Here is a 27,629-nt window from a genome sequence, read left to right on the forward strand (position 1 = left end):
CTACCCCTGCCTCACCATAAACAGAATTACCTCCTCCTCTATCCTTTTCGATACCCACTGTTCACTGTTTCTTTTACGTATGTATATTTAGTCATTATATAACCCTGAATGCTGAGAATTCCGTGGACAGATTTAGTGACCAACGTGGAGGTGCTGAAACGAGTCAGTGCCGAAAAAGAACTACTGTCCTCAATGAAACAGAGAAAAGTCGCAAATCTAGGCCATATAAGGCGTGGAAGCAAATATGCGCTTCTGCAGCTGATAATGATGGAGAAGATCGAGGGAAAGCGTGGAGTTGGAAGGCGATGGATGTCCTGGCTGAGAAACATCCACGACCGGACAGGAGTGCGTGGGGTTGAGGCGCTGTTCCAGTTGGCACAGGACCGAAATGCCTACTCTAGGATCGCCAACGTCGGAGAGACCTGATATGGTACAGACAGAAGAAGAAGATAACCCTGAAAAGGGCAACGCAAGTTGCCGAAACAAGTCGGTTGTGATAGTAAATAAGTGGTTCATAAAACAAATTCATTTTATTTACTCCTTTAAAATATAACAATAAACTACAAAGTTAGTGCTACAAACATAAAAAACAAAATTAAAATATTTTGATTAATGGTCATAAGAACCCAAATATGTATTTTAATATTTGTAAAAAAACACGGTGTAGGAGCTAAAATGTTTGTGTCCTTCACGTACAAAAGTTCATCATTAACTCAGTGTGTTATTACGATGGATTGTCATGGGCAAGCTCGTCTTATATGTTGATCGTGTTTTAAAATATATTGCGTTCAATTATTTTACTGGCCTGTTTGTCTTGGCTACATACCCAGTTTTATGTAATTTTTGTTTGGTTTCTTGTCTTGTAATAACTTTGTTAACTAAAGTAATTTCTACAAATGTATAAATAAAAAAAACATATTCGACAGTAAATTTAATGTGAGTATTTAATGCTTCAAAGTTATCTATAGCGAATCAGCAAGGAAATTAAAACTCATGACCTATTGTGGTTTTAAAAAAAATTGCGCATACTTGGATTGGTAGATATTTCAAAAGAAATTGATTTATTTAACGGCTGTAACCAATTTGCACTAATTGTATAACATAGTTAAAAGTAATGAAATATAAGATACATATTAAGTTCGCAAATTTTACAATCATTAATATGTATACTTAGACAAAAGACACATTACTAATGTCGCATACGTCATTATGAATAAATTGAATTTTACAACTTGGTAATCAAATTATTTTTTTGTTCATTGGTTATAGTTGAAGAGATAAGAATTTATTTACGAAAAATTTAAGAATTGTATATTAAGACTCATTTAAAGTACATTCCGTACTAAGATAAATATATTTTAGGAAATTGTAATCAGGTAGCAATATAAAAGAGGATTGGCCTACTTCAGTTAAAGTATACAATCTACTTCCATTGTTCATAAGGATAATTAGTTAGTACTCACAATATAAAACTGCTGTTAAGAAATGGATAGTGGAGGTGGGTTGCGCACGGATCGATGAGTGGAAAGTGTTTATGAAATTTGGTCTACAAGTCTATATGAATTTGCAATGTTTTTTATGATTATTTTAGTTCCTATCGCTTATTATGTTTAAGATGATAACTATTAGATTAATTACGTTTTAATTTTTTAAATATGTTAACTATGTTTAATAAGTAATTTAAAGCATGTGATTGCGCCACTTGCCCGTTAGCAGATGCACGCTCGAATTGCTAGTTCGCGGAATGCGTTATCCTTTATTTACTTTGCCACAGAACCCTAAATACAGTGACTGAAATTTCCTACCTTATTCTGGATTCTGGCACCTTTGTTGTCTGGAACTTCTGTCCCTGCAGTCAGGATCACATCTGATCTTGTGGTCAGGAAGGAGGGGCACTTGATGATTACACAACACAGTGGATTTAATAGTTATTGTTCGCAAAATATTTTCTTAGCGATTGCGGTGAGAATATAAAAAGCACATCGGCACACGGTCAATTCAGTTGTTATTCTGGCCCGGGACAAATATCGGTACTCACGATAAGCAAATGCAACATCTTATCCAGGGCCCCGTAGGTAGCAAATAAATTTGAACGCCTCATCCTAGTGAATGTGCTAGATATATGGGTGTGTACACATAGAGTTTATGTGGCGTGACCAGCATGTTTCACTTATTGTAAAATGTTTTCCCCACACCCCAGAGAGGGAACATTATTCTGTGTAAAAAAATAATACAAACATTGTAAAAGTATAAATAAATGAATAAAAATAAATAAATTATTGTCAAATAAAATTCGCTCTATGTGGACATGAGTGTACAAATATCTTAGCAAAATAGGATTTGGAGGTTAAAATAAATCATCACTGAAATAACACAGCGTCCTAAGTCTTCTAGCATGTGTATATCTTTATCCCAGGGTATATGTTAAGGGAATCCCGGGAGTATCCTAAATAAACTGGATTTCCCTACGAAGGAGGAGAGCACCCCCAGGAATACCGCATTCCCATGGAAATAAACACATTTCTTATTTTGTATGCATACTTCGAAGATACGCGGGCTTTGCAAAGGCAAAATCCCTCCTGTTTCTACATATATTACGATCCCAAAACATACGAGATAAAAATCAAACTATAAACATAGAATCGACATTCAAAAAAAAATGTGTGCTTTAAATCTATAAGAACTACATATTTGATAATGTTTCCGCTTCACAAAATATATCTAAGTATGATACCTAGATCAATTTTTCAATGAAAAACAACAGGACAATATTACTATACTGACTGAAGAATACATTTCTTTAATGAAATGAATAATGTAAACAAAAAAGGTCAGGAACACGAAATATTTTAAGAAGTTTCAAATTATTTTGTGTAAAAAATATATTGGAAAAACTGTATATTTTTATTTTATTTTAGGAATTTTTATAGAGAGAGAATAGTTAAACAATCATTATAAGACGTCACTCCACATTATTGTACACATTTTTGTTCTCTTTAACGAAAAGGGAAACGTCAAAAATAAATAGCCGTTATATTATGTTACCTCGTAAACATTCACGTTCTATCACTTCTTCACAATATTTTAAATAATCCCACTTCAACTGTTTATCTGAGAGAGCTCGTCCAACCTCTTTCACACCACCGACTATCTCTTCGTTCTAGTAACGAGAGAACCCTTTTAATACCCTGTCATCGCTTTAATTTTCTTGCCTCCTCTTTCATAATAGTAGCCGCTTGATTATGGAATAATCTTCCCACTAATGTTAGAGACGCTTCTTCATTTACATTTAAGTCAAGATTGAAATGTCACTATCTAAATATTTAAATTGTTCCTTTATTCTTCTTCTTTCCTTCCTATCCCCTCTCCTCTCTTCATAGTATAGTGTCAATTTATATATATATATATTTATATATGTTTTTTTTTTTTGTTAATCTTTGCTTTTAATTTTTGTATAAAATTGTAAAATTCAATATGTCCATGTATTTATAATTTTCTCAAACTGAACGGTTTGAGTAGGTAGGAAGAAATTGCCTTAAGGCAATATGCCCGCCCTTATATGTATATATATTGCATATGTATATAAAGTGTCAAATAAATAAAATAAATAATGGTAGGCAGAGAGGAAGAAACGCCATATCACTCTGCATTAGTATACATATCTTGCATCCTCTACATTCATAGATTTTCTCATGTACGCGAGTCGATTATTCCGACTTTTGACATGCCCATCTTCGAGTATTTGTTGGATTTGGTCATGCCACGTCGTTCGCGGTCTTCCTCAATTTCTGTATCCCTCAACATTCACATCTTAGTCGTTCCTTTGCTGTCCATTCGCTCTAAATGTCCAAACCAATGCGGAATTCTTATCTTGGTTTTGTCGATAATGCCTTGCCTTACATAATATACGAATCTCGACATTTTTGTACCTATTGCTGATAGTTTTACCACACATTCGCCAGAGAGATCGCATTTGGACAGAAATCACTCCATTGTGAACTGCTAATTTTGCCTCCTGCGACAAACATTTATTTGTCGACGTTGATTTAAGTGCACCGTTCACTTAATTTCTGGCACCTACCTTCCTTGTGATATCATTCTCAGTCATTCCAGCCCCAAGAAACATATTCCTCCGATACACAAATTCCGCAACCTGTTTTAGTAACACTCCATTCACAGCGATCTCACATTAAGTCATAATTTTATTTCTTTAAAAAACCATCACATTCGATTTATCGATGATTTCAAATTGTTCCCCTTGTATACATTGTAGACTTTTGTTACCAAGAATTATTGCAGGACATCTTTGTTGCCAACAAAAAGTACGGCAGTAAGCACTTGTATATTAAATTTGTGTAATTTTGTTTCAAAATAAAAAAAAATATTCTGAAGAAAGACTATTATTTAAAAAAAAAAACCTATTTATATGAAGGCACTTGACTTTTACTTTAAAACAAAAAAAAACGAAAGTTAATTGTTCATATTAATAATTTAAAATTTTCATCCTATTTTTATGTTTTCTTTATGATAAAAAAAAAAGTACTGTTATTTTTCTTTGAGTGAATAAAATCTGTTACAATTTGAAATTAATTCTCTGTATGGGACAGCTTAGTACGAATACTTGTGTTATGAGGGTAAAGTTGCAATATTATATATGCATCAACTCGTATATTGGAAAACTTTACTAATCACTTCTTAATACTGTTCCTCGTACCTTCGGTAGTTAAGGGGTAACTAAGTTTATAATGAAATGTTTATGTTTCTTCGTTAATTTTAACCCTTCATTATAGAAGAGGAAATTTACCATATAAATTTGTAAGTGTAATGAATCAACGTTTAGCAAGTTTGGTGATAGTAAGCATCAAATTTACAAACATAATGACACGAACAATATTCTACAATCTCTATGGTTACAGTTTCTGTCATAAAAATGGAGTACCTACATAATTACTTAGGGAAGTTAAGCAAGACGTTTGTTAATCAAAATAAAACGAGAAAAAAGCCACGTTAACGTAAAGAAAGCTAATGAATATTTAATGACATCTATGTACAAGGTAATATTCAAACGAAGTATAAATCAAATTTCTTTCGTGTATTGACCATATCTAGTTTTTCTGATTGCAAAGGGGTTATTATTTCTGTTTTGAAATAGAGCAATCTCTTAATTTGTCTTCATTGGAGAAACGTAGAACTGAGATGGAACTTATGCATTTTCAAAATATTGTACACCTGCACACTCATCGAAATTCAGATTGTGGTCACTCCCTTACATTGATTTGACTCAATATAACCTTCTGCCTATTCATTTTAAATCTTTTTTTTTATCAGTCCACCAATAAAAATCACATTACATTAAAAAATCATTTCCTAAAACTGTTTTTCGATAACTGTCGACTTATGTAAGCCAATGTTAAATAAAATATTATAATTTGTTTTAAAAAAAGTCTCCGAGATTTGTGTATTTTTGTTTTAATTATGTAAACTATAAATCTTTATATCTGATAATCTTATTAATTATAACTGTCCCAGAATGAGTTTGCTTACTCACGGGGAATACAATTAAGCATTGTACATTTAAAAAATATTTTGAAAAAAAAAAAAAAAAATATGCCATTAGTGATGTCCCACCTCTGCCTTAGTTGCAATCAATTTTATTTCATGTTCCCAACCATGTCACCAGAAGTCAAAATTTGCTATTTTTTAAATCTTACAAAAGCATTTTTTGCTTTTATGCCCCCATGTCCAGAATGTGTAGATTAGTCAATTAGTAACACAACTTGAAATTCTTTGGGATAGATCTCTTTACCACTAAAATAGTGCGGGATACAGAGAGAATGGCATGGTTTAGCTCGAAGTCTTATATGTTTATCGTGTTTTTGAGTACATTGTTTACTATTATTTTATTGCGTTTATTTGTCTTCGCTACATCGTTTTGTGTTCTTTTTGTTTTGTTTCCTGGATATATGTTTCTTCATGTAACTGTTATAATTGGCTTAGGCCGTATATATTATAAACAAATAATAGTATGATTATTCAAAAAGATGTCTCTTGAAAAGAATGGGGTTGATAATAAATAAAAAAAACTATACTAAGATGATAACTTCGTGGCATTGTCCAAACTCGTTGAATAAGTTGTCTGTTAGGGTCGGCTTTCTCGGTCGCATGCAGAACGTTCTTTGGTTTTGGGTGTTACTCACATTTTATGTATGTAACAGTTTTATAGCTAAAGGTTTTTTTATTTTATGCATGTTACATAAAATGATACGTGTTTTTATTCTAAACGATCTACTTTTATGTATTTAGTTAATCTTACAACTGTAACTTTCCAAAAAAGAGACAAGCTCTTGGGCTTGGAGTGGCTTAAACTGTCAGTCATAGTTATTTAGTAATTACTAAGTTATATAATTTCAAATATATACGAAAAAAAAAATTAAGCGAAATAAAGAGAAAATCAGAAAATAATAATACAGTAATACTAATTATAACATAATGCTGTTTTTACTCGGGTTCGAAAAAAAACCTATTTCTCTACTGGACTTCGGAGCATTGAGTGATTGAGGAGTTGCTTGGTTTTCCTCTGGATGACTGTCGAGGAAGATCCACAGACAAGCCAGTACTGTCTCAGCTGTAGATCTTTTCAACTTATTGTTTATGTCAGTAACACCCAAGCTAATACAAACGCGTGAAAGAGGTCACTTGAGAAAAAATGAATGAAGAGTATCTATTTTAGTGATATTCCTGTAGACCACCTAAGGATTTGCTTTTCTGTTGTTTGATGTACCTAGGTATGTAAAAGTATTGAAGAGTAATATGTATCTAAAAAAAAATCAATTATGTATAAGGTTTTACAGTAAGAAAATAAAATTTTTCTTTGTTAACAAAAATGTTTGTAATTTTGTCACGAAGAATTCTTTTTAGTGTGAATTTCCAAACATTCAGCCTTTTTTAAGCTGTTGAAAGTTCTGGAGTGATATTTTTTTGTAATTTATCTAACACAATGGTCAGCGGTAAAGCAATATTAGAAAGTCTGGATATCTCAAGATAGTTTTTATGTTACAAATTATATAAAAAGCGACAGTTTGCTTTTTGTTTCTTTTTAAACAAATTATTCCCATGATTTTATCAATTATTTATATTTTGTAGTTTCAAGTTGTACAAAACTCACTTATGAAGAATTTAAATTAATTTGTGATAGACCGGGATTAAGACCTACGACCCGTGATCCAATAGTTTGCGATGTAAGAGCCACGGGACCACATCCCGGTCCTTCCACAATTCGTATACTGTTGCAGTGTTTTATGAAACAAATAGTGTTGAAATAATTAGAAGTTGGCTTTTACGTAAAAAAATGGTACTGTCTTGAGAGTAGTAAAATAATATCAATAATTTTATTGACATTTCGCAAGGTATCCAAAACAAAACACTTTTGTTGGAATTAATTTTCCTTTTTTTTTTTTTAATATGCGTGACGCGTTTCGACTTGTAAGGACATTTCCAAACTAACTTAAATATTTACAAAGTTTACTTATCCGAACAAAAATTGAAAGTAGTTATGCAGAAAGCACCCTGTCCACAATTAAAAAAATATGAGATATTTATGTTATCGGATGCAGGAAAATCAATTCTATGTTCTGCTAAAAACAATCAGACCGCTTTCGTACAAAAAAACTGTATTAATCACCTTCTGAAAATGGTGTCGATCACAAAAAAAGCATTTTTCAATTTGCAGAAAACACACACATCTCTAGTAAAATCATAGGGTTTTTTAAAAATCATTAAAACTGGTCAAATACATCATTAGATTCTTGTTTGTAATGTAAAAAAAAAAACTTATGTATTCATTATTTATCATTTGCTAACGTCAAAAACATTCAAACTATTGTTTAGATTTGATAATTCACTCATTTCACAATAGTGCTATTATCCCAGTTTCATTTTTATATGGCTGGCTGCTTTCTGTATAACTACGTTCAATTGTAGAATAAAATCCAATTAAAGTGTTTTATTTTCGATACCAAATTTTAAAATGGAATTCCACCAATTATTTGCATATAAAATAAATAGTTTTATTATTGGGCTCCTAAAATAAACTAAGCTTTTTATCATTTTTTGGGTGAATTCTTTGAGTAAAGTTTTTATTTTTTCCCAGACTGTCTTGTCTAAGTGATAGCACTTCTTCTGAAAAATATGTGAAAATAAATTCTCTACTAAAGACGAAACAAGTAAATTGAAAAAAACCTTATATGGAGCGAGCGCTTTTTTTCTCAAGATCATAGGTCAGATTCTCGGTAATTCATACAATAACAACATAATATGATTACTTTTTCAGCCTCCTGCTGTCTCAGATCCGCATCAGGGTGGGCGAGTACGACTTCTCGAACGTTCAAGAAGATTATCCCTTCATGGAAAGGGGCGCAGCGAGGAAGGTCATCCATCCAAAGTACAACTACTACACGTACGAGTATGATTTGGCGCTCCTGCGGCTGGAGTCCCCCGTTGCCTTCGCGCCCCACATCAGCCCCGTGTGTCTCCCCGCCAGCGACGATTTGCTTGTAGGGGAGAACGCAACTGTTACCGGGTGGGGACGCCTCTCTGAAGGAGGTTCTCTACCCTCGGTACTCCAAGAGGTACTTTCTCATGTTTGTGTTTGAAATACTAAAGTTTATTTTTCTCTTTAGAAAAAGCTTAATGCACAGTTGGTCTCGTTGTAATTTTAAAAATATAGTTTATTTTCATAAATAAATAAAACTTTATATTAAAATGGAGAGCGCACAGCTAACATTGAGATGCGCGATGTTGAATTTTCAAAGCTTTTTCAACAATAAAAATAGTTCGTGTTTGTGAAAAACCTTAAATTTAAGATATATGGGTACATTATATTAAACCTGGCATTTATGCATGAAAAAAACGTTTGTATGTAACAAAAAAATTTGTCTATTCGAAAAATACGCAAAATATGTATTATATACTGTTTTTTTAGTACCAAAAATATGCAATAAGTATTGTAAAATAACTCTAGCGTACCAAGCATTTTCAATTTATTGCCAAAAAAAATTAAAAATATCACACAATGTAACAAGAGCAAAATAAAGGAGTGTCTGCTCGATTGAAAGTTTCTATATGAATAGTTATTAAACTAGCTTATGTGCATATTTTTCATTTTTAATATATTTTCGTTCTTGTCTTCGAAAAAAAAGGTTTGTTTGTATCTGTATAACTGATCTCTCCGGCTGCTTATTATATCTTTAAATTCATTGTTTTAAAAGTTTTAGTAATATAAAAGTTAGTATTGATATAAATCTTCATTACCACAGAAAGTAGCTTGGTGGGATTTTACTTACCGTAAAAAGTAATTTAAAAAAAATGAAATGTTAAGTGTCAAAATGTATACTAATGTAAATAAAAAAATTAAAATATATTTAACACAATGAAAAGATCTTAAGCCCTGTAAATGCTATTCATCTCATTCTTAATATTGTTTAACCTTATTTACTATTCAGGGGAAAATATTCAGTACCTCATTAAAACTTTAGCATATGAAGACAAATAGATTGTTTTACCTAAATTTTAGGTCAAATTGAATTCATTATTACATGGAATCACGCTCGTACAGCGCCCTCAAGATGTTATATTATATTATGAAAGTAGCACCACTCGTGTTGTCCATAATTATAATAATAATATACACATTAGGATATTTACAATAATATTTTACTTTTACTTTTCTAGGTTCAAGTACCCATTGTTTCTAATGAGCGCTGCAAGAGCATGTTCCTTCGAGCTGGTCGGCACGAGTTTATTCCCGAGATCTTCCTCTGTGCTGGTAATGAGAGGGGAGGCCAGGACTCCTGCCAAGGAGACTCGGGAGGCCCTCTTCAGGTGCGAGGAGCAGACGGCCGTTACTTTCTTGCCGGCATCATCAGCTGGGGGATAGGATGTGCGGAAGCCAGCCTTCCGGGCGTTTGTACCAGAATATCCAAGTTCGTTCCTTGGATCCTGGAAACAGTGACGTGATAAATAAAAAAAAAAGAGAAAATAATTGACAGTGATGAAAAAAACGGTATCTGTATCCCGCTGTAGTGTTTATTTACAGTTTTATTGACTTTTCTTATAAAGTCATCATCATTTTGTACTTATCATCAAGCACTACATTTGTACTCTATTTGGAGTATATCTTTATCATTTTTGATATATCAGTGCTTCAGGCTTCAGGTACCAAGCATGGTTGGCGAACGCCCCAACTACATGAAATATGGTGTATCACAAGGAAGGGTTTTGGGACCAGCATTGTTTTTGTTATACATGAACATTTTATACAATTACGAGGTGGTCTTATCTTCACTCAAATTTTTTTCAAAGGATTTTCCCTTAAGAGCAGTCCATACTCGTCCAGAAGTCCGAGTCGGAAATACTCGCCCAGGGTTCAGGCTCTGTTTCACATACATAGTTATATTATCCACCTAAGCACATCATTCTGAAGTACATGGTTCATATTTTACAAGTGATTTTTGTTTCCTGGCTTTAATGTTGGAAAAAGAAGGGAATTTTGGGTGCGAACTCTTTATAAAAACATTCTCGCGTTTGCATAGTGAAGAGAAAACCACTGAAAACTCAAAAAGAAAAGTCGGACATGAAAAGGTATCAACAAGTCATCCATTTGTGATGTTTGAAACATGCTCTATTATAACATGATGGCCATTTTATTGCAAACTTATTTAATAGGGCTCCAAAAAATTGGAAAAAATATTAAGATAAGTCTCATCAATTAAAAATAAAATGTGCAAAACTAAAGAAAGATACTTTTATGCATGGTTAATAAAAAAAACCTCTGGTATAAACATGTGTTTACAAAAGAATAAGGAGCCGCAAATAATTCAAATAACTTTGTTATATTCTTCAAAAACGCTTTATAAATTTAGTTTGCGAATGTGTTACTGATGGCGTATAGAACGTGCTTGTGAGACAACATATGGATTTGACAGATATGTGCAGTTATCGAAAAAAGTTTGAAAATTGCAAGAATTTGGAAGCTCAATTTTAGGCGTAAAGACAAATGTAACAGTATGATTATTTAAATGACATATCAACTGGTCACATGTCCTGTAAATGTCTAGGTTTCTATGTTCGTCACGAAAAAAATTGGGCGCAAATTTTAAAAGCTCTTCAAATCCTTTAATCTAAGAACATATTGAATTAGACAGGTTTGTGATAATAACATTATAGAAAAACGATATTTGAACTTAAGCACGAAAAAAACTTTATTATGTCATTTGTAATAACCATATGCCTCAGACGAGTTCCTCGATATTTGGTCACTTTGCAAGGAGAGAAGAAGATTGCCTGGAAAAACTTGTTGTGGTTAGTAGCGAAGATAAAAGAAAATGACGACGGAGGTCTCCTATGCGCTGGTCGGACCAGATAAAAACTGCAACAGGCACATCCATTGTGTTAGCTTTCATGTATCAAGTGCAGGACTGCAGTCTCGAGAACACGACATGGTGGTCACTATCCTCAGTCACGAGGTATCGACTAGGAAGAAGAGAATTATAATATAATTAAAAGACAGAAACTCGTACGTTTTGTTGTCACTACAACTTAAAATGTAAATAATTAAGTGCACTGTATTTTCTGTAAACTTAAATGATACTTAATTTTCATTCACTACAATATAAATCTATAAATTGATTTAACCAAGTTGTTCAGTTGTTTGATTTAAGATTTAAAAAAAACACTAAACTAAAAATATTTTGATCAAAAAATAACATTTTTGTTTATTTATTCACTTATCATTGAAAGAAACCTTAAAATTATTTATCAACTTTAAAGTTTGTAACCAAAGCCTTTATTTTGAGTTTGATCACGATCTTTCGGTGATACTAATATTTTCAGGTGAATTGAGTTCGGTTCTTGGGTACACGAGAGATAATCTCCTAAATATTTGGGTTATCTTAACATTTCTTGCCTTTGATCCCAAAACCCGACACTAAGCATCGGCATTCCACGTGGTAATATTTTCTTGATCCAAAGTACTATGAAATTTAAGCCAAAGCATGTTTATCAATTTTCCAGTTTATTAGTAAAAAAAACAGGTTTAAATTTATAACGCAGATTTAGATAAAATGTTCTCGTCTATCTGATTCAGTTAAAAGAAAAATGCAGATATTTTGTAATTAATTGAAGTAAATAGTAATTTTTATCGATTCAAAAAAATCTGGATTGCGTAAATAAATAAATGAAGCAGATATTTTGCCAATACCTTCATTCAATCAATATTTGTTGCTTATAATGTAAATACAATTCAGACATTAATCAACAGTATTAGATTTAAGGTGACCATTCAAATATTTATCTTCTCATTATCCCAACTTGTAATTTCGTCATGTCTAACGAATAAACGGAACTATCTTTATAAGTGATTATTTTGGATAATAATCTATTATTATTTTTCTTATATACTCGTAACATAAAAAAAACAAAACGTATTGAAAAAAACCTGAAAAGCAGGCATTTAAATTAACATGAAAAAGTCAGAAAATCATTAAATTTAAAAATCAAGATTTAAATCAAAATATTTCTTAATTTGGTTTTTATTGCATAAATTCCTTAGTATTTTTACTATTGTAAATAATAATTTTTTACACGGCATATCTTTTGTAAATAGTTTTATAATGGTATTATTAGTATAAATCGTATATTGCTTACCATGAAAATGTGTTTTTATGTACGTATTTTATCGAACTTAAAGTATTCAATGTAAAAAAACTGTAGATAATGAAGTATGCAAAGCAATTCTTTTATGTTTTTAGTAAGTTAATTAAACTATTATAATTATTATTTATTTGGTTGTATTTTTAATGTTGTAGTGTAATTGTGTAAAAAGTTTTTGATCAAAATCAGCGTAGATTTGATACGATGCACAGAATAATGTTGATATTATTATTTTACTGTAAATAAATAAAAATAATTTGTATTTAACATCCCTTGTGGTAAATATATTTATTGAAATAATACTTTAATTCGATCGCTTCGCTGACTGTAAAATAAATAAGTGACCGTGTCTTTAACGGCGAAGCTTTGTGTTAAATAAATAAATAAATAAAAATTTTGTGTTTTATTTTCTCTCGTGTTAATAAATGCGAAAAATTCATTCAGAAATTTTTAGCTGGAATGTTGCTTCCTTTATTATATAAATTCTACCTACTCTAAAGTTGCGTCTTAAAATTGACACAAAGCCGATGAAACAAAAGATTTCATCCCTCGGTGCACAAGTGCATTGTATCTACCAGAAATAACCCGCAAAGATGTAGCTAATGTGTTTTCGGTTACCAGGCAGACCCCTCGGACATCGGTAGTCGCTTCCATCTCGCAAGAGCGAACAATAATATAATATGTGAAAACAATGCTTTACTTTTTTTTTATGAACACTTAACTAACTTACTACTCTGCTAATGTATGTTTTTTATTTGAATCATTGTCATAAACTATCAAATTGTTTCAAACTTAATATTCAAATGTTATAAAATGGTTAAAGGATTCCAACGCTCCAATGCAATTCCAATGCGCTCTGTAGCAAGATATGTTGTAGTCCAGTTCTTATTTGTAAAAGATTTTGAAAAAATAATCAGAAAAACCAAAATTATTTTTATAAATAATGTATTCCGTCCATGCGCTCTGTAGTTGAAAGACATGATGTAATCTAGCTCCTATCTGTTATCTGTTAAACAAGAAACTTGAATCTCAACCATCAATGCGCTATGTAGGTGCAAGACCGGTTGGGATATAATTGTACAGCGCCCTTAAAGTGATTTTCACAAAAATGGCGATTTATAAATTATCCGCAATAATAGTAAAAAAAGTGTTAACTTTGCTAAGTATTTTACGAACTTCTTAAATTATGAAGTGAAACAAGAGAATTTACCTTGATCGAAGAATGTATATTTCGAAACTTTAGAAGAACGAAGGAAGGAGTTAGTAAAAAGACGAATTTTTTATCTATATATCTTAAAGGTTTTTGTTTGAAACAACTTTCCCAACAAGAAACTAGGAATAAAGTTTTGCTGGTTCATACTAGACTCCTTAACTGAGACAATAAATATACCTTGGTGCTGTAACAACTCGATCGTTTTTTGTAAAAAGGATATAAGGTGCATAAATACAAAAACAGGTGCCGTTTTTCCAAACATTTTAGAAACAACCATAAATTTTAAGAACTGCCGAAAACACGAGGGAGGGAAGATCATCAAGGAGGAAATTAAATTCAGGAAAATTCCTTTAAATTCTCAATGGAATGAAATCGTAATGCGATACTTAAAACGTTTTAGAACATGATCACCATCATCAAAACGTTATCGTACCCGGTGATACATAGGGCACGGTATTGTAAAACTAAATGCAGAGTATCTCGATTATCCGTTACAGGGAGGTGATTCAGGATTCAAAACCAGCCATCGAGTAGAAAAATATTCAGGCTTCTGGTTCTATTTTACAGACATATTTGTTTTCTTTACCCACCTGGGTACAGAGTAGTAAAACGAAGTAGTTATTTTATACTTTTACGTCTTTAAAATAAAAAATAAAAATTTTAGAGTAAAGATGTATTTTACTAAGTCAAAAAAATTAACAATGCAATTTAAAAAAAAAAAATGAATGTCACTGATAATATTATGTAAAAAGTGAAATTATAAAATAATTTGAAGTAATATTTATATAAATAAAAAAAACAGCTTCAAACTTTTAAAAATTGAGTTGGCCGACGACGGATACATCCGTCACAATGTAATTTGATTAAGAAGGGTTGTATTGTTCCCAAAGCTAATCAAAATCTATTTCTCAAGTGTATTTCTAATTTGATAATATGACAAGGGCGTACTTTTATCGATACAAAAATTATGAAAAAATTAAACGAGCATTAAAATTAAAATACGCATAGAAATGCACTATAAAAATATGCGCAGTTATTTCTGGTGCATATTTCTAGGTTTGCGATATTTAAAATTTAGTTCAAGTACACAAAGTTAAAAATACAAATTAAAAATTCAGGTTTGGAAACTGAGCTTATAATTTGTTTATTTAGAGAAAAAAATCTTTTTATGCAGACATAATTTATCAACCTAGTTAAAAATTAATTAAATAATTCAATCGGACGAATCTCACCCGCATCAATAGAAGTTTTCAGTTCTTTAACTTCACAAACATCAAGAGATGGAAGAATTAAAGGAATGTATATTAGGGTGGGCCTATAATTTTTTTCTGAATGTTGAAATGAAAGGGGTCTAAAAAGTTGCCTTTTCGATTACTGGAATGCAAAAAATATGAAAAAAATATATTCGAGACTACTTTTGGCCCTCAACCAGAGCTTGAAGTTTTCGAAAAAGTCGTTTCGTATTTAATTCAGAAAATCAGTCCAATTAAATTTTATAATGTGCATTAAACCTTATTGAATAAGCATCTAAGGGCATCAACGGAATCAGTTCCGCGGAGGGAAAACTTTTTGCATTTCGGTAGTTTTAAAACGTGCTCTAATTTGTAATGTGATTAAGTTATATCTTTACTAACAAAAAAATAATTTTATCAATTTAGATAATTGACAAAATGTTCAGCCAGTGATAAACTTCAAGCCTCGGTTTAGGGCCAAAAGGAGTATGGAATATTTTGTTAAATATTTTTTATGTTCAATGTGATCCAAAATGCACCCCTTTCACTTTGATGTCTAAAAAAATAAAAAACTTCATAAATCATCGGCCCACTCTAATGTATATGTTCAAATAAAGGCAGAATGGTGAATATTGCAGTGATTGAAGTAGCCGCTTAAACCAGCCAATGACAGGTCATAAGCCCTGTACATGCGCTAGACTTCTATATAACGCTATCTAAAATGTTTTTAATCTCTGTTGTAGTAATGTTAGCGTTATAAAAGTAGCATGGATGATTGGCCTCGAGAGGGGAGACTACACTTACGGAGAAATGGAGTCAATGTTAAAAATCTCAAGTCTACAAAAACGTAGAAATAACACTGATTCGATATTTATGTTTAATTTACTGAATGGCTTAATTGATGTACCATCGTTACTGGAACAAGTGGCATTCAATGTTTCAATCCGCCGGTTGCGAAATAATAATGTGCTGTTCCTCGGTCAACACAGCACAAACTATGGTTTGCATGCACCAATGTCCCGATTGTGTCATATTGTAATAAACTCGAGACAGGATCTGGACTTTTTTGGTGTAAGTCTGTAAGGATTTAAAAAATCATTAAGATAGACCAGAACTTGTCTTAAGGTAGTAATTCTTATTTTTTGGTCCTAGTTTTAATTTTTGTATTTTATTTTATTAGTGCCTGTATTTATTATAAGAAATTGTATTTACCATCGTTAGAACGGATTGCATAAGTCTGTCAAATAAACAAATAAATGACTTTAAATTAAAGCACTACGTCTAATAGCACAAAAATTAAAGCACAACGTCTAATGGCACAAGAATTTAAGCACAATGTCTAATATCACAAAAATTAAAGCACTGCGTCTAACAGCACAAAAATTCAAACACAACGTCTAATAGCACAAAAATTCAAGCACAACGTCTAATAGCACAAAAATTAAGGCACGCCTATGCTACAAAGAGTTTCCGAAGAAGAAAATTGTCAGAACATATCAAAATGATCTCCCAACCCGTACTTTGATGCAGGTCATCCTTATAATATCTGGCATGTTCTCCGAGGAAACTCTTGTTAGACTTCATTTGTAGCCTTACTAAATTATTCCCTCTCTTTATTAAATTTTATATGATGAGAACATAAGACTAAGTTAACACCACTACGGGGAGTTATTATTTGTTACGTTAGCAGAAACAAAATAGAAAGGTCGGAATATGATACGAGTCATCGTTAGAAGCGATGAAAGCTGAGGGAAACAATGATCCGGGTGCGTGTAAAATAAATTCAGTTTAAGATAACATCCTTTTATCCAAACAATTTGTTTCCCTTAGGGTAGGAAAAATGCTAGAATTTCTATACAAAATATCGTCAAAAAATACTTCAAGTAAATTGTAGCTGGTTTGAATGTAATATTTTCCATTTATAATATATTTTACCACCGCAAAATATAATATTATTAATACGTTGGTAAAATGCTAACAATGAATGCTCCTAATTTTTGGAAGTGTATATTATTCAAATAAAATGAAAGAGATCAGTTTGCATGTTTCAAATAATTAAATAAGAACGAGATCGTTGAAAATAATAAAGAATGTTGAAAATATTGTCATTTTTAAAAATAAAAAAAAAACACATTATATATATATTTATTCACATAAAAATAATTATATTTTATTTTATTTCATTTCTACAATGTAATATTTAATGTTTTATTATGTAGTTGAGAAAATCCGGTATGTTCTGCTCTGAAGAAACATGTTTAATTTGTGTCTCGTTATTTTGAATGATTTAATAAATAAAATAAAAATATGTATTTGGGCAAAAAAGCGATTTCCGAATATTTTCCCACATTTAAATTTGGCAGGAAAAATAATTTTGTACGTTGAATGGTATTTTACTTTTGATTTGAAAAAAAAAGCCACGAAGACTCATATTTGGTAGAGCTTGGTTGGTCAACTTTTTGTACCACAATCGTGTGTTAAGAAAATCCCAATCTAACTAACGAATTTGAATTAGAAATACCTAAAATTCATCTTCTGCTAACATATCGTATTCAGTATTTTACGCCCAGGCTATACATTCTCAGAAAAATAATAAGGAGCCTACTAAATAAAAGGTAGTATATAGGTATGAGATTTTTTAAATTTATTTTTTATTTACACGCCTCCACTCGTTTGCGAGTGCTTTGGCTCATAGAAAAAAAAAGAAATTTAAAAAATATACGCTACAGTCAACGACAAAAAATAGGTATAGGATTCAACAATATTTTTTCTGGGGCATGAGTTGCTTTGTCTCTGTATAGAAAATTTAAGCATGTTTATTTTATCAATTGGATGTTTATTATTTCTTAAAAGTTTATTTATACTTTTAATAGAATGCGGGGTAAAATTAATAAAAAGAAAGGAAGAAATATTGATCATGCCACTCGCCAGATAGCAGATGGACGCTCGAATTTTTCTGGTTCGCGAATTTGGCTTTGCTATGCATTACCTTCATTTACTTTGCTACTGAACCCCATTACAAATTAATGCAATAACCTACCTTGTACTGGGATTCTTACAAGCTTAAATATTCGAACTTCTCTCTCACGGCAGGTCCTATCAGATTATGTGATCAGATTGGCACTTGTCGGTTTATTGATTATTGATTCATACGATACGACGACTTAGTTGATTGGAATGACTTATTGATGGCCAAAACTTGTTGACGATCACGCTGAGAATATTAAAATCACATGTATATTCGGTGACAGTTCAGTTTTTATTAGGCTGGAGAAAAAAATATTCTACCAACAGTAGGATAATTACAACATTTTTTCTAGTAGGTAGCAATAAATTTAACACAACAACCTAATAAACGAGCAATACACGATAAACATGTGGCGCAAACAAATATACAAGAGATTTTTAAAATAGAAAATTCTTCTGCATTTATATGGTATAAAATTATCAACTATTCCAGTATTGTTTTTATGTTAAAAGTTTTGAGTTTTTACCGCACTGCTAATGATTTAATAATTTTAATAAATAATTCATGACTATCTAAAAAATAACAATAATCAGTATTCTAGCTAGTACGTCTATTTTAGACTTGAGAAATGAATAAAGCAGGTTTAATTAACCGTTAATGAAGGAAATACAATACTTCAACTGTCACCAAACTATACAACTATATACGTTTATCTAATTTATTATTATAGTACAGAGATGCTTGAACGAGATAATATTTCTTTTAGTAGCGTTAGCGTTTTTTGGGACCAAAAAAACATCATCATCCTTTCCCTTTATGCACTTGGCGGTACATAAGACACGAAATTGGCGTATCAATGGTAAAGTGTTTCGATATTTGATTTTGTTAAATCGTGGGCATACAAGAGAAATTAATCAAGTGACAACATCAATAATGTTCAGGGGAGCCATTTTAGTGTTTTTCTAGAGTTCAATTACTTCTCAAAGATCAGATTTTTCAAGTAGGTGGTTGGTAATTTTACATTATATGTATGGTACTTTCAACTTTAATGTAAAGTATAAACATATTAAAAAAATATTATCACTTTTAAGTAAAAAAAATATATTTAAAAACTGAGTCAATTTTACCTGTAAAATTTGTCATGAAATTTGGCAGATTATCATTTTTGTTTTGGTCATTGAGCGAGGTAGTATTTTATTTTATAACTATAAATTATGCTTTTGGGATTTTTTATATCAAAAATCTATTTTTTTATATTTATGAAGGTTAAATAAACACAGAAATACCAAATATTTGAAAAAGAACAATTAATTAAGAAGTGTTACGTAATAATCTAAAGCATATATTTGATTAAAGAAGTTTTTATAAAAAAACCGTATCTGTCAAATAAGAAACGTATACCAACTTAATAACTACTGAATACTTACTCTAACTAACACTTCACTGGTGACATCTCCCTACAAGTAAAATTAACTGTAAAACTGTTACTTGGTCAATTCTTTGGATCTTAAATTTACTAATAATAAAAGTGACTTTGTGTGTTGGTCAGTTTTACTTGTTAGAAATCTGAAAGCTTCTATCAAATGGTCACATATTGTACAAATTAAATTCTTTTTAGAGTGTCGGATCGACTTGGCATTTTTACCAGTCAAGCTTTATGCTAATACGATGTCAAAAAGTCAATAATTTCAATTTCGTCATTTTTGCAAACGGTCACTTTTACTTGTATAACCACGATATTATAAGTTGAAAATTGAGAGATGATCAGTCGTACATTTTAGATGCCAGCCCGGGGACTATGAAATATTGGAGAGACAAAAAAATAAAGCCTATCAAAATGATTGAAATATTTTAAAACCGCGGACTTTCCTGGATTAGCGGAACCCCGCAGCCTCAGGTGTGAAGAAGAGGCAGCTTAGAATTAGAATTTTATGAAGTATCAGCCGCACGTGTTAAAACAAGACCAAATTTGGAATATTTATATAAAAAATAAAGAAAAAACTTTTAAAAAATATTTTGAGTTGGTATGTTAAGATCTTTGTCGACCCCTGAGAAGTTTATAAAGATTGTGTGCATGTTTTGCAAGTGTGTTAATTGAACGTAGTTATACAGAAAGCAGCCAGCCATAGAAAAGTACAACTGGTATAATAGCATAATTCAATTAGATAAATCTTACCCGCATAAATAAAGATTTCAGCTCTTTAACTTCACAAACATCATTATATGAAATAATTGAAGGAATATAGATGTTCAAATATAGGCAGAATGATGAATGTTACACAGTGTGGAAAGTGGCCACTTAAACCAGCCATTGACAGGTCATAAGCCCTGTAGATGGCTAGACTTCTATATTACCTTATCTTAAATGTTCTTCATCTCTGTTGTAATATGTTAATATAAACAGCTCCCCAGGGAGTTGAATCCAGTCCTTGTCTACAAAAATTTGGACAAACTCAAAATATTGTTGATATAATAGCACTTTTATGAAAAGAGTCAAAAATGAAATCTACAATGTTTGATTATGTCCAAATGCTTGCAGACTGGCTAGATTTCCTCCCTAGGGAGTTGTAAAAAAAATCAAAAATTTTCCCTCTCTGTTGAAATGAATTTAAAAATGAAATCTACACAACAGTTGGAATGTTTTTCACTTTGACAAATGATAAACAATGAATACATCAGGTTTTTTATATTACAAACAAGAGTTGAATTATGTCATTGACCAGTTCAAATGATTTGTAAGTACTTTAAGATTTTTCTAGTGCTTTGGGTGTTTTCTGCATATGAAGAAATGCCGTTTTTGTGATCGACACTATATTCAGAAGGTGATTATTACAGTAATATTTTGAGTTTGTCCAAATTTTTGTAGACGAGGACTGGATTCAACTCCCTGGGGAGCTGTTTATATTAACATATTACAACAGAGATGAAGAACATTTAAGAGAAGGTAATATGGAAGTCCAGGCATCTACAGGGCTTATGACCTGTCAATGGCTGGTTTAAGTGGCCACTTTACACACTGTGTAACATTCACCATTCTGCCTATATTTGAACATCTCTATTCCTTCAGTTCTTTCATCTGTTGATGTTTGTGAAGTTAAAGAGCTGACACCTTTATTTATGCGGGTGAGATTCATCAAATTGATTTATTTCACCTACATACCAGGCAACGCCTGAAAATATTATTTTATAAATATATAATTTAACTTCACAAACATCAACAGATGAAAGAACTGAAGGAATATAGATGTTCAAATATAGGCAGAATGGTGAATGTTACACAGTGTGTAAAGTGGCCACTTAAACCAGCCATTGACAGGTCATAAGCCCTGTAGATGCCTGGACTTCTATATTACCTTCTCTTTTCTATTCTTCATCTCTGTTCTAATAGATTATTACAGTTTTTAGTATGAAAACGGTCCGGCTGCTTTTAGCAGAACATAGAATTAACCTTACTGCACTCGATAGCACCAATATATAATTTTTTCAAAGTTGTGGACTGGGTGTTTTCTGCATAACAACGTTCAATTGATAACTTAATCAGCCTGTGTCAGACCAGACCAGAACAGCCATTTATCTTGTTTTCCGTTTAACCTTTTCAAATAAGTATTCCATCGCCACCCCAGTGCCGTTTAAGGAGCTGCATAGTTGATTTCAAGTTCATTTTTTCAACTAACACTGTATAATAACTAACAGACTTTTTCAGTAACAATATTTGTTTTATAAAATAAAAGTAAGAAATATGGTTATATTATTCATAAATAAAATATTTATGGTGCAATTGTATTCGGTGAACATTTTCATAATTTTGACATCTGTAAGCATTATGTATATACGAAATGTTATCTGAACTTTTGTGAAATCGTATGCCAGGAACCCTGAAAGATGGCACTGTGCCATAGCAATTAGATTTTACCATTTTAAAAGCTTGTCGCTGCGACTTTCTTGTGTTTCCCTTGGCCCCTCCCCCTTCCCCAGGGCCACTGAGTAATGGAATGTGTGGATTCTCCAACGTTGATTCGGAGTTTCATTCCTTAAATAAGAACCCCTTATATTTCGATAAAAAAATAGCAGAAAGTTTCAAGCACGTGGGTGTAAATTTTTTAGTAAACATAAGGTAAGTACGAGAACTTGAAATTTTCAAGTAATAATAGAGGTAAGGGATGTACGTAAGCTTACATGTTGCTACTGTACTACTTTAGTACTTTTGTTCTATTCATCTTAAGGTGTTTAAGAATTGAAGCTCTTGAAAACTTTTTATAATCTAAGACATGAAATCAAATTAGGGAAAGAAAACCAGACAACAGAAATACAAAAAAATTAGACTAGGCTGAGCAGCTTTTGAAAGATTTAATTATGTTCTTAAAAAAAGATATTCCCATTAACTTAAAGAGAAAAGTATTTAAACGTGTATCTTTCGAATGCTAACGTAACTATCACGCTGTCTTTAAATTATCATGGGGACTATACATAAACTGAAATGTACACAATGATTTACAGAGAGACAAATGCTAGGCGTAAGTCTGAAAGATAAAATTACAAATAAGAAAATCAGATAAACTAAAGTTATCAAAGTGATATATCATAATGTCAAACTAAAATGGCCATAGACACATAGACAGATCATGTTTTCAGATACAGAGTAGAAAGGAAAGCACTCAAATATCTAAGATGGAGACCATGGGACAGGAAAATAGGCATAGGGTGAGTACAGAAAAAGTCGGCTGATGATATTGTCCCCGTCGCAAATAATTCGGCAGATAATAAAAGCCCAACGGAGAAGTTTTCATTCAGAGGTGGAAAATTTTTTTTAGAGTTATCATCAAGTGTGAAACACATGTCTAAGATTTTTTAATGGTGAACGCAAGAGTCACATATAGTTCGTTCGTATGTAGCTGAAATGAGAGCGAAACATTGTTTTGATAGTAATAGGAAAAAGGGATACGAACGAAATAAAGAAATGAAGGCAAGACATATTAAGGCGGTCTTGTTCTATTTCATACAGAACTTATTTTATTTCGTCCAGACATGGACACAATTTATCATCGCCACTATTCGCCTTTCTGCACCCAGTGTTGCAAAGGGAACTGCATTTCTAAACCAAATGCAGCGTATTAAGATAATCTATTACATTTTAGTAAGGTAATCAGACTTTGACTTCAAGTGCCATAAGACCAAAAATAATATTGCTGTTTAAACAGCAACTACAATCAATATTTCAAGTCCACCCAGCTAGAAATCGAACCCAGGATCTCAAGAATGGAATATAAACAAGCCGACCACTATACAAGGAGGTGGACTTATTTCCACTCGATTTCCTTTTTCTTCTTCTTTTTCCTGATACTGCTCTTTGAGTCGAAAACACTCGTCTAGGGTTCGGGTTCTATTTCATGCACAGAACAGATTTTTTTTAAAGTATAGCTAAAACATGTCTCCTTTTCTTAAAATGTTGTTCAATATGATTTTCTAATAAAAAACTAGACGTCATGTGTTGTTTGCCTTTCAAGTTATAGAACCACTGAACATTGCCATGGTAAGAAGTTAAAGCTCTCTTGGTAAATGTAAATAAGACACGTGTTAAAAAGCGCGAATGAAACTCTGTAAGACATTAAAATAAAGCGAAATTTAGACATTCGGTCCCACGATTCGAGTGGGGGTGAAAACCACAAAGCTGTTTTGTTAACAAAGCGTCTGTTGACGCTATGCTACATTTCCAATTTTCCCATTTACTATATTTTCCGTTCAAATATAACCCCTTTTTTTCTTGTTGTGGAAATTTAATCAATTTTCTTTTATGTTTTGAACAAAAACTTAGGATTTATTTATGTATTATAGATTATAAGATACTTAAATGTCCAGGCGGATGAAGAATACAGTTCTGAATGTTAATATGACAAGAATCCCGGACGAGTGTTTCTGACTATTCTCGATCCAATGTAAGGACGACCTGCGTCCGCGCATGTTCCGCCTCCTCCCCCACTACTAACTTAACACATTTCATCCCAATTAATCCGATGAATTAAGTTAATTATTTAAAAAATTAAAGCAAATTATGCATTTTACGATGGTGATAATAAAGATGGTTATATTATGAGAACAAAAATATTGCATTTTGTGTGGCATCAGATTTATCGAATCGGTTCAGAAATTGATCCATAATTGAAAATATCATCATAACCACAAAAAAAAACTAATCTTCTTTAAATTACTCACTAGAAACATCGAAAACCAATGTATCATCATCATTGTCCTTGAGTTTTGTCATTATTGTCATCAACAAAATGAAGTGGGATATTTTTTTTTCAAATAAAAAGAGTGAACCATTGCATTTTTATCGAAATCGTCGATTGTCAAAAATAGGCTTTGAGATCTATTATATGGTATTAAAGATGATTTTTTTATAAAACCTTGTTGATTGGCAATTTGGTGAAACTACATAAAAGTTCTGATATAAATGCTATTAAACATTTTAAAAGCGACTATCTCAGTTCGAGCTTTTTGAGATGCATTGTTTTGCCATAAAACGGGTGAAGTACCATAAGTTAGCGTTACCTTTATGTAACAGAAGATCAAACAATGGTGAATTTGGTTTACCAATGCAGTCTCCTGGGCACCAGTAGGTACAGAAAAGGGGATGATAATGACAATTTTATCAGTAAAAATTTAAACAATTTTTTAAAAATCTTGAAATAGGGCACACATAAACAAATTCTTAATTCTTACTTACAGTCTACAAATAACATTGTACAGGTTTTGTTTAATTTATAAATTAACAAATAAATATGTTTTGAATGGTTTGAATTTTGATTGTTTTTTCTCCACATTTTTTTTTCCATATCAAATTTTATTACTGCTTTATATATATATATATTTTTTATATATTTTTATTAAAGAAGGTAAAAACATGAACAGAAAATATAAAAGGAAAAATAATGAAACCCACTTAACCGCAAAACCGGCTTGTCAGCAGGTTTCTTATTTTTCCTTTACAAAGAGATACGTTAGAGAAATTATATAAATTTAAAAAGTAATATAAACATTTTTAAGAACTAAAAGCATACCTAATTTTCACTCAAAATTTATTTAAAAAAAAATAAAATAGATGACATTAAACGATAATCAATGAAAAGCTTTGTTACACATTAACCATTTCATAATTTTTTTCTTAAATAAAATTAGATTTTGCAACTTAGTTTTTTTTTCTAAATAGAAGTTTGATTCTTGCTATTATTATTTGCCTTTATGTAATTAAAAAAAAAAAGCATTCGTAATTCTTTTAACCCTGGGAACGAAAATTGAATATTATATTTTTATGTGTCATTAAGAGCGTGTGAGTTAATTTGATAGAATGTTTTTAATATCGAAAATATCGTTATTTAAGATAATACAAACTTCTTCAATTTTTCATTTTACCAAGAACGTACAAAGCAGCAAGTTTGAAGGTCGGATACGAATATGAGGATTAGTATCAATCGTTTTATGATCTCTTTATATAAGGGTTTCGCAGTAAATCATTACAGATATAGGCCCTTAGACTCTGATAAGACCTATATTTAACCTTTCGGATATAAACTATGTGATTATATTTGATCATTTCCCATAGAACTTACTTAGCGGTCTCGAGGGCTGGATTATGGGAGATAGCAAAGTATAAGGGATTATAGCAGATTCGTTGCTGAAATTATTCGGGGATTATCACAAATCATTGCGAGATATTATTTCGATGAAATAAACTTAACAAACTCATAGTTTTGAATTAATTAATTATCGGGTAATCTTGTTAACTCTTGTGTGGCTGTGGTGTAAAACGAGTCCACATAGAACGCAAGACTTGATATATTTCTTTTATTGATTTAAATGATGAAGTTACATTTTTGCGATCTTCAAAGGGGCATTTTCACATCGGATTTGGAAAGTAAAATTTGTATAAAAATGCTGAATTTTAAAACAGAAAAGATTTATCTTTGCCATATGAAGAATAATTATACGAATAAAAGTGATGCCAATACATAAACAAATATATTATACTAGGTAACAAAGAGCACAATAATAAAACTTATAATAAAAGAAGACAGAGACGGTGCTCTGTGGTCAATTTTTGAGTGAAAGAGACAAAAACAAAAGAAGAAATTCGTTTAATCATTTATAATTTTTTATTTATTTTGCTCTCTGGAGAACAGTCTTTTAAGAGTTAAGTTTTATTGATTTCAATTTTATTGCAGAGACGAAAAACATTTTAAGGGTTATTACCCATATTTGGAAGAATAAATTTACAGGGTTTCTGAACTGTCATGTCATTGGCTGGATTATATTCCCCGCGTCCAAAATATTTCACATTCCCCGCTGCGCGGCACAAAATTGGCGTGTTTTATTTATTAGTTTAAACACTTAATTTGCTAAGGACCATGAATTTATTACCACTATCTTTATAAATATAATTCTTCTGTACGTGTGATGTCATTGAACTCCGTCTTAATGGCTTAACCGATTTAACCAACTTACGTGCGGTTTTCTGCGAAATTTAAATCTTTGCACTGCGCGTGTTCGTTGATATTAAAATTTTTATAAATCGTTTTTTCATCGACCTACCAGGGTTGCGTTAGACAAGAATGCATATACAAAAAAATGAGAGGATGTTGTTTGTTCTGTTTAAAAACTGTTTTCTTTTTAATGTTTACAAACAACATTCGCTTTTTATGGATCCCAATCAGATTCTTTCCCTACATTCCTTATAATTTCTTCCCATTTATTTATTTTTACTGGATTTTTGGTAATACCAATAAAATATTTTCCGGCATTTAATACAATTTTAAAAATCACTTTCATGAGTAAAGAGCACCGCTGTTGGTGAGAAGAGCCAAGTTTGACATTTGCAAAAAGAATTCTATATTTGAAAATGAATTATTTTGTGTTTTGGAATTCAACCATAAACAAATACCTAGGTACCTACTTAAATTCAAGATTTTTTTATTTTTTTTAATGAAATATTAGCGTTCTTATGATTTACACAAATATTTAATTTTGAGGGCTATTTTCAACGAGTTGTAAATAAATCATTATTAGAAAATGGAATCAAGTTGAAGTAGAGTGGGATTTGAACCACGGACCTTTGGTCCGTGAGTCCGAGACACTAGCCACGGAACCACAACCCGATTTAATATGAATAGTTTTTAGTTTCGGAATTCTATCATAAACAAGTGTACCTAGATATCAATTAAAAGTATTTTTCAATATCAATTAAAGGTAATAGCAGGCGAGCCAACGTTCAGGCAGGACAGGGTTCACTAGTACTTAAAAAATATTTAAGTAACGAATCATTTTGATGATAAATTACTCATATAAGATAAGAAAACTATGAAATATTGAATGACTTAAACAATCGGGAAAATATAAACATTTCAATCATGCATCTCTTACTTTTAAAGGCAGTTTACAAGTGGATAATACAAAAGTGTTTTGCCATAGGACTTGATTATTGTCTACTAAATTGTCCCGATACATCGCCACCAAG

General features: G+C 31.4%; 1 protein-coding gene across 1 annotated transcript; it reads left to right on the forward strand.

The window, feature by feature from the left end:
• Positions 1-6,708: 6,708 nt before the first annotated feature.
• Positions 6,709-11,382, forward strand: LOC148275613 (serine proteinase stubble-like). Its single transcript, XM_088235465.1, has 2 exons — positions 6,709-8,627; positions 9,730-11,382. The coding sequence occupies exons 1-2, from the start codon at positions 8,403-8,405 to the stop codon at positions 10,012-10,014; spliced, it is 510 nt and encodes a 169-aa protein (XP_088091591.1). The 5' UTR covers positions 6,709-8,402; the 3' UTR covers positions 10,015-11,382.
• Positions 11,383-27,629: the final 16,247 nt, after the last annotated feature.

This window comes from Micrasema longulum, unplaced genomic scaffold (assembly GCF_059751315.1).
Source record: "Micrasema longulum isolate JH-2025_06_02 unplaced genomic scaffold, ASM5975131v1 h1tg001377l, whole genome shotgun sequence".
NCBI lineage: Eukaryota > Metazoa > Arthropoda > Insecta > Trichoptera > Brachycentridae > Micrasema > Micrasema longulum.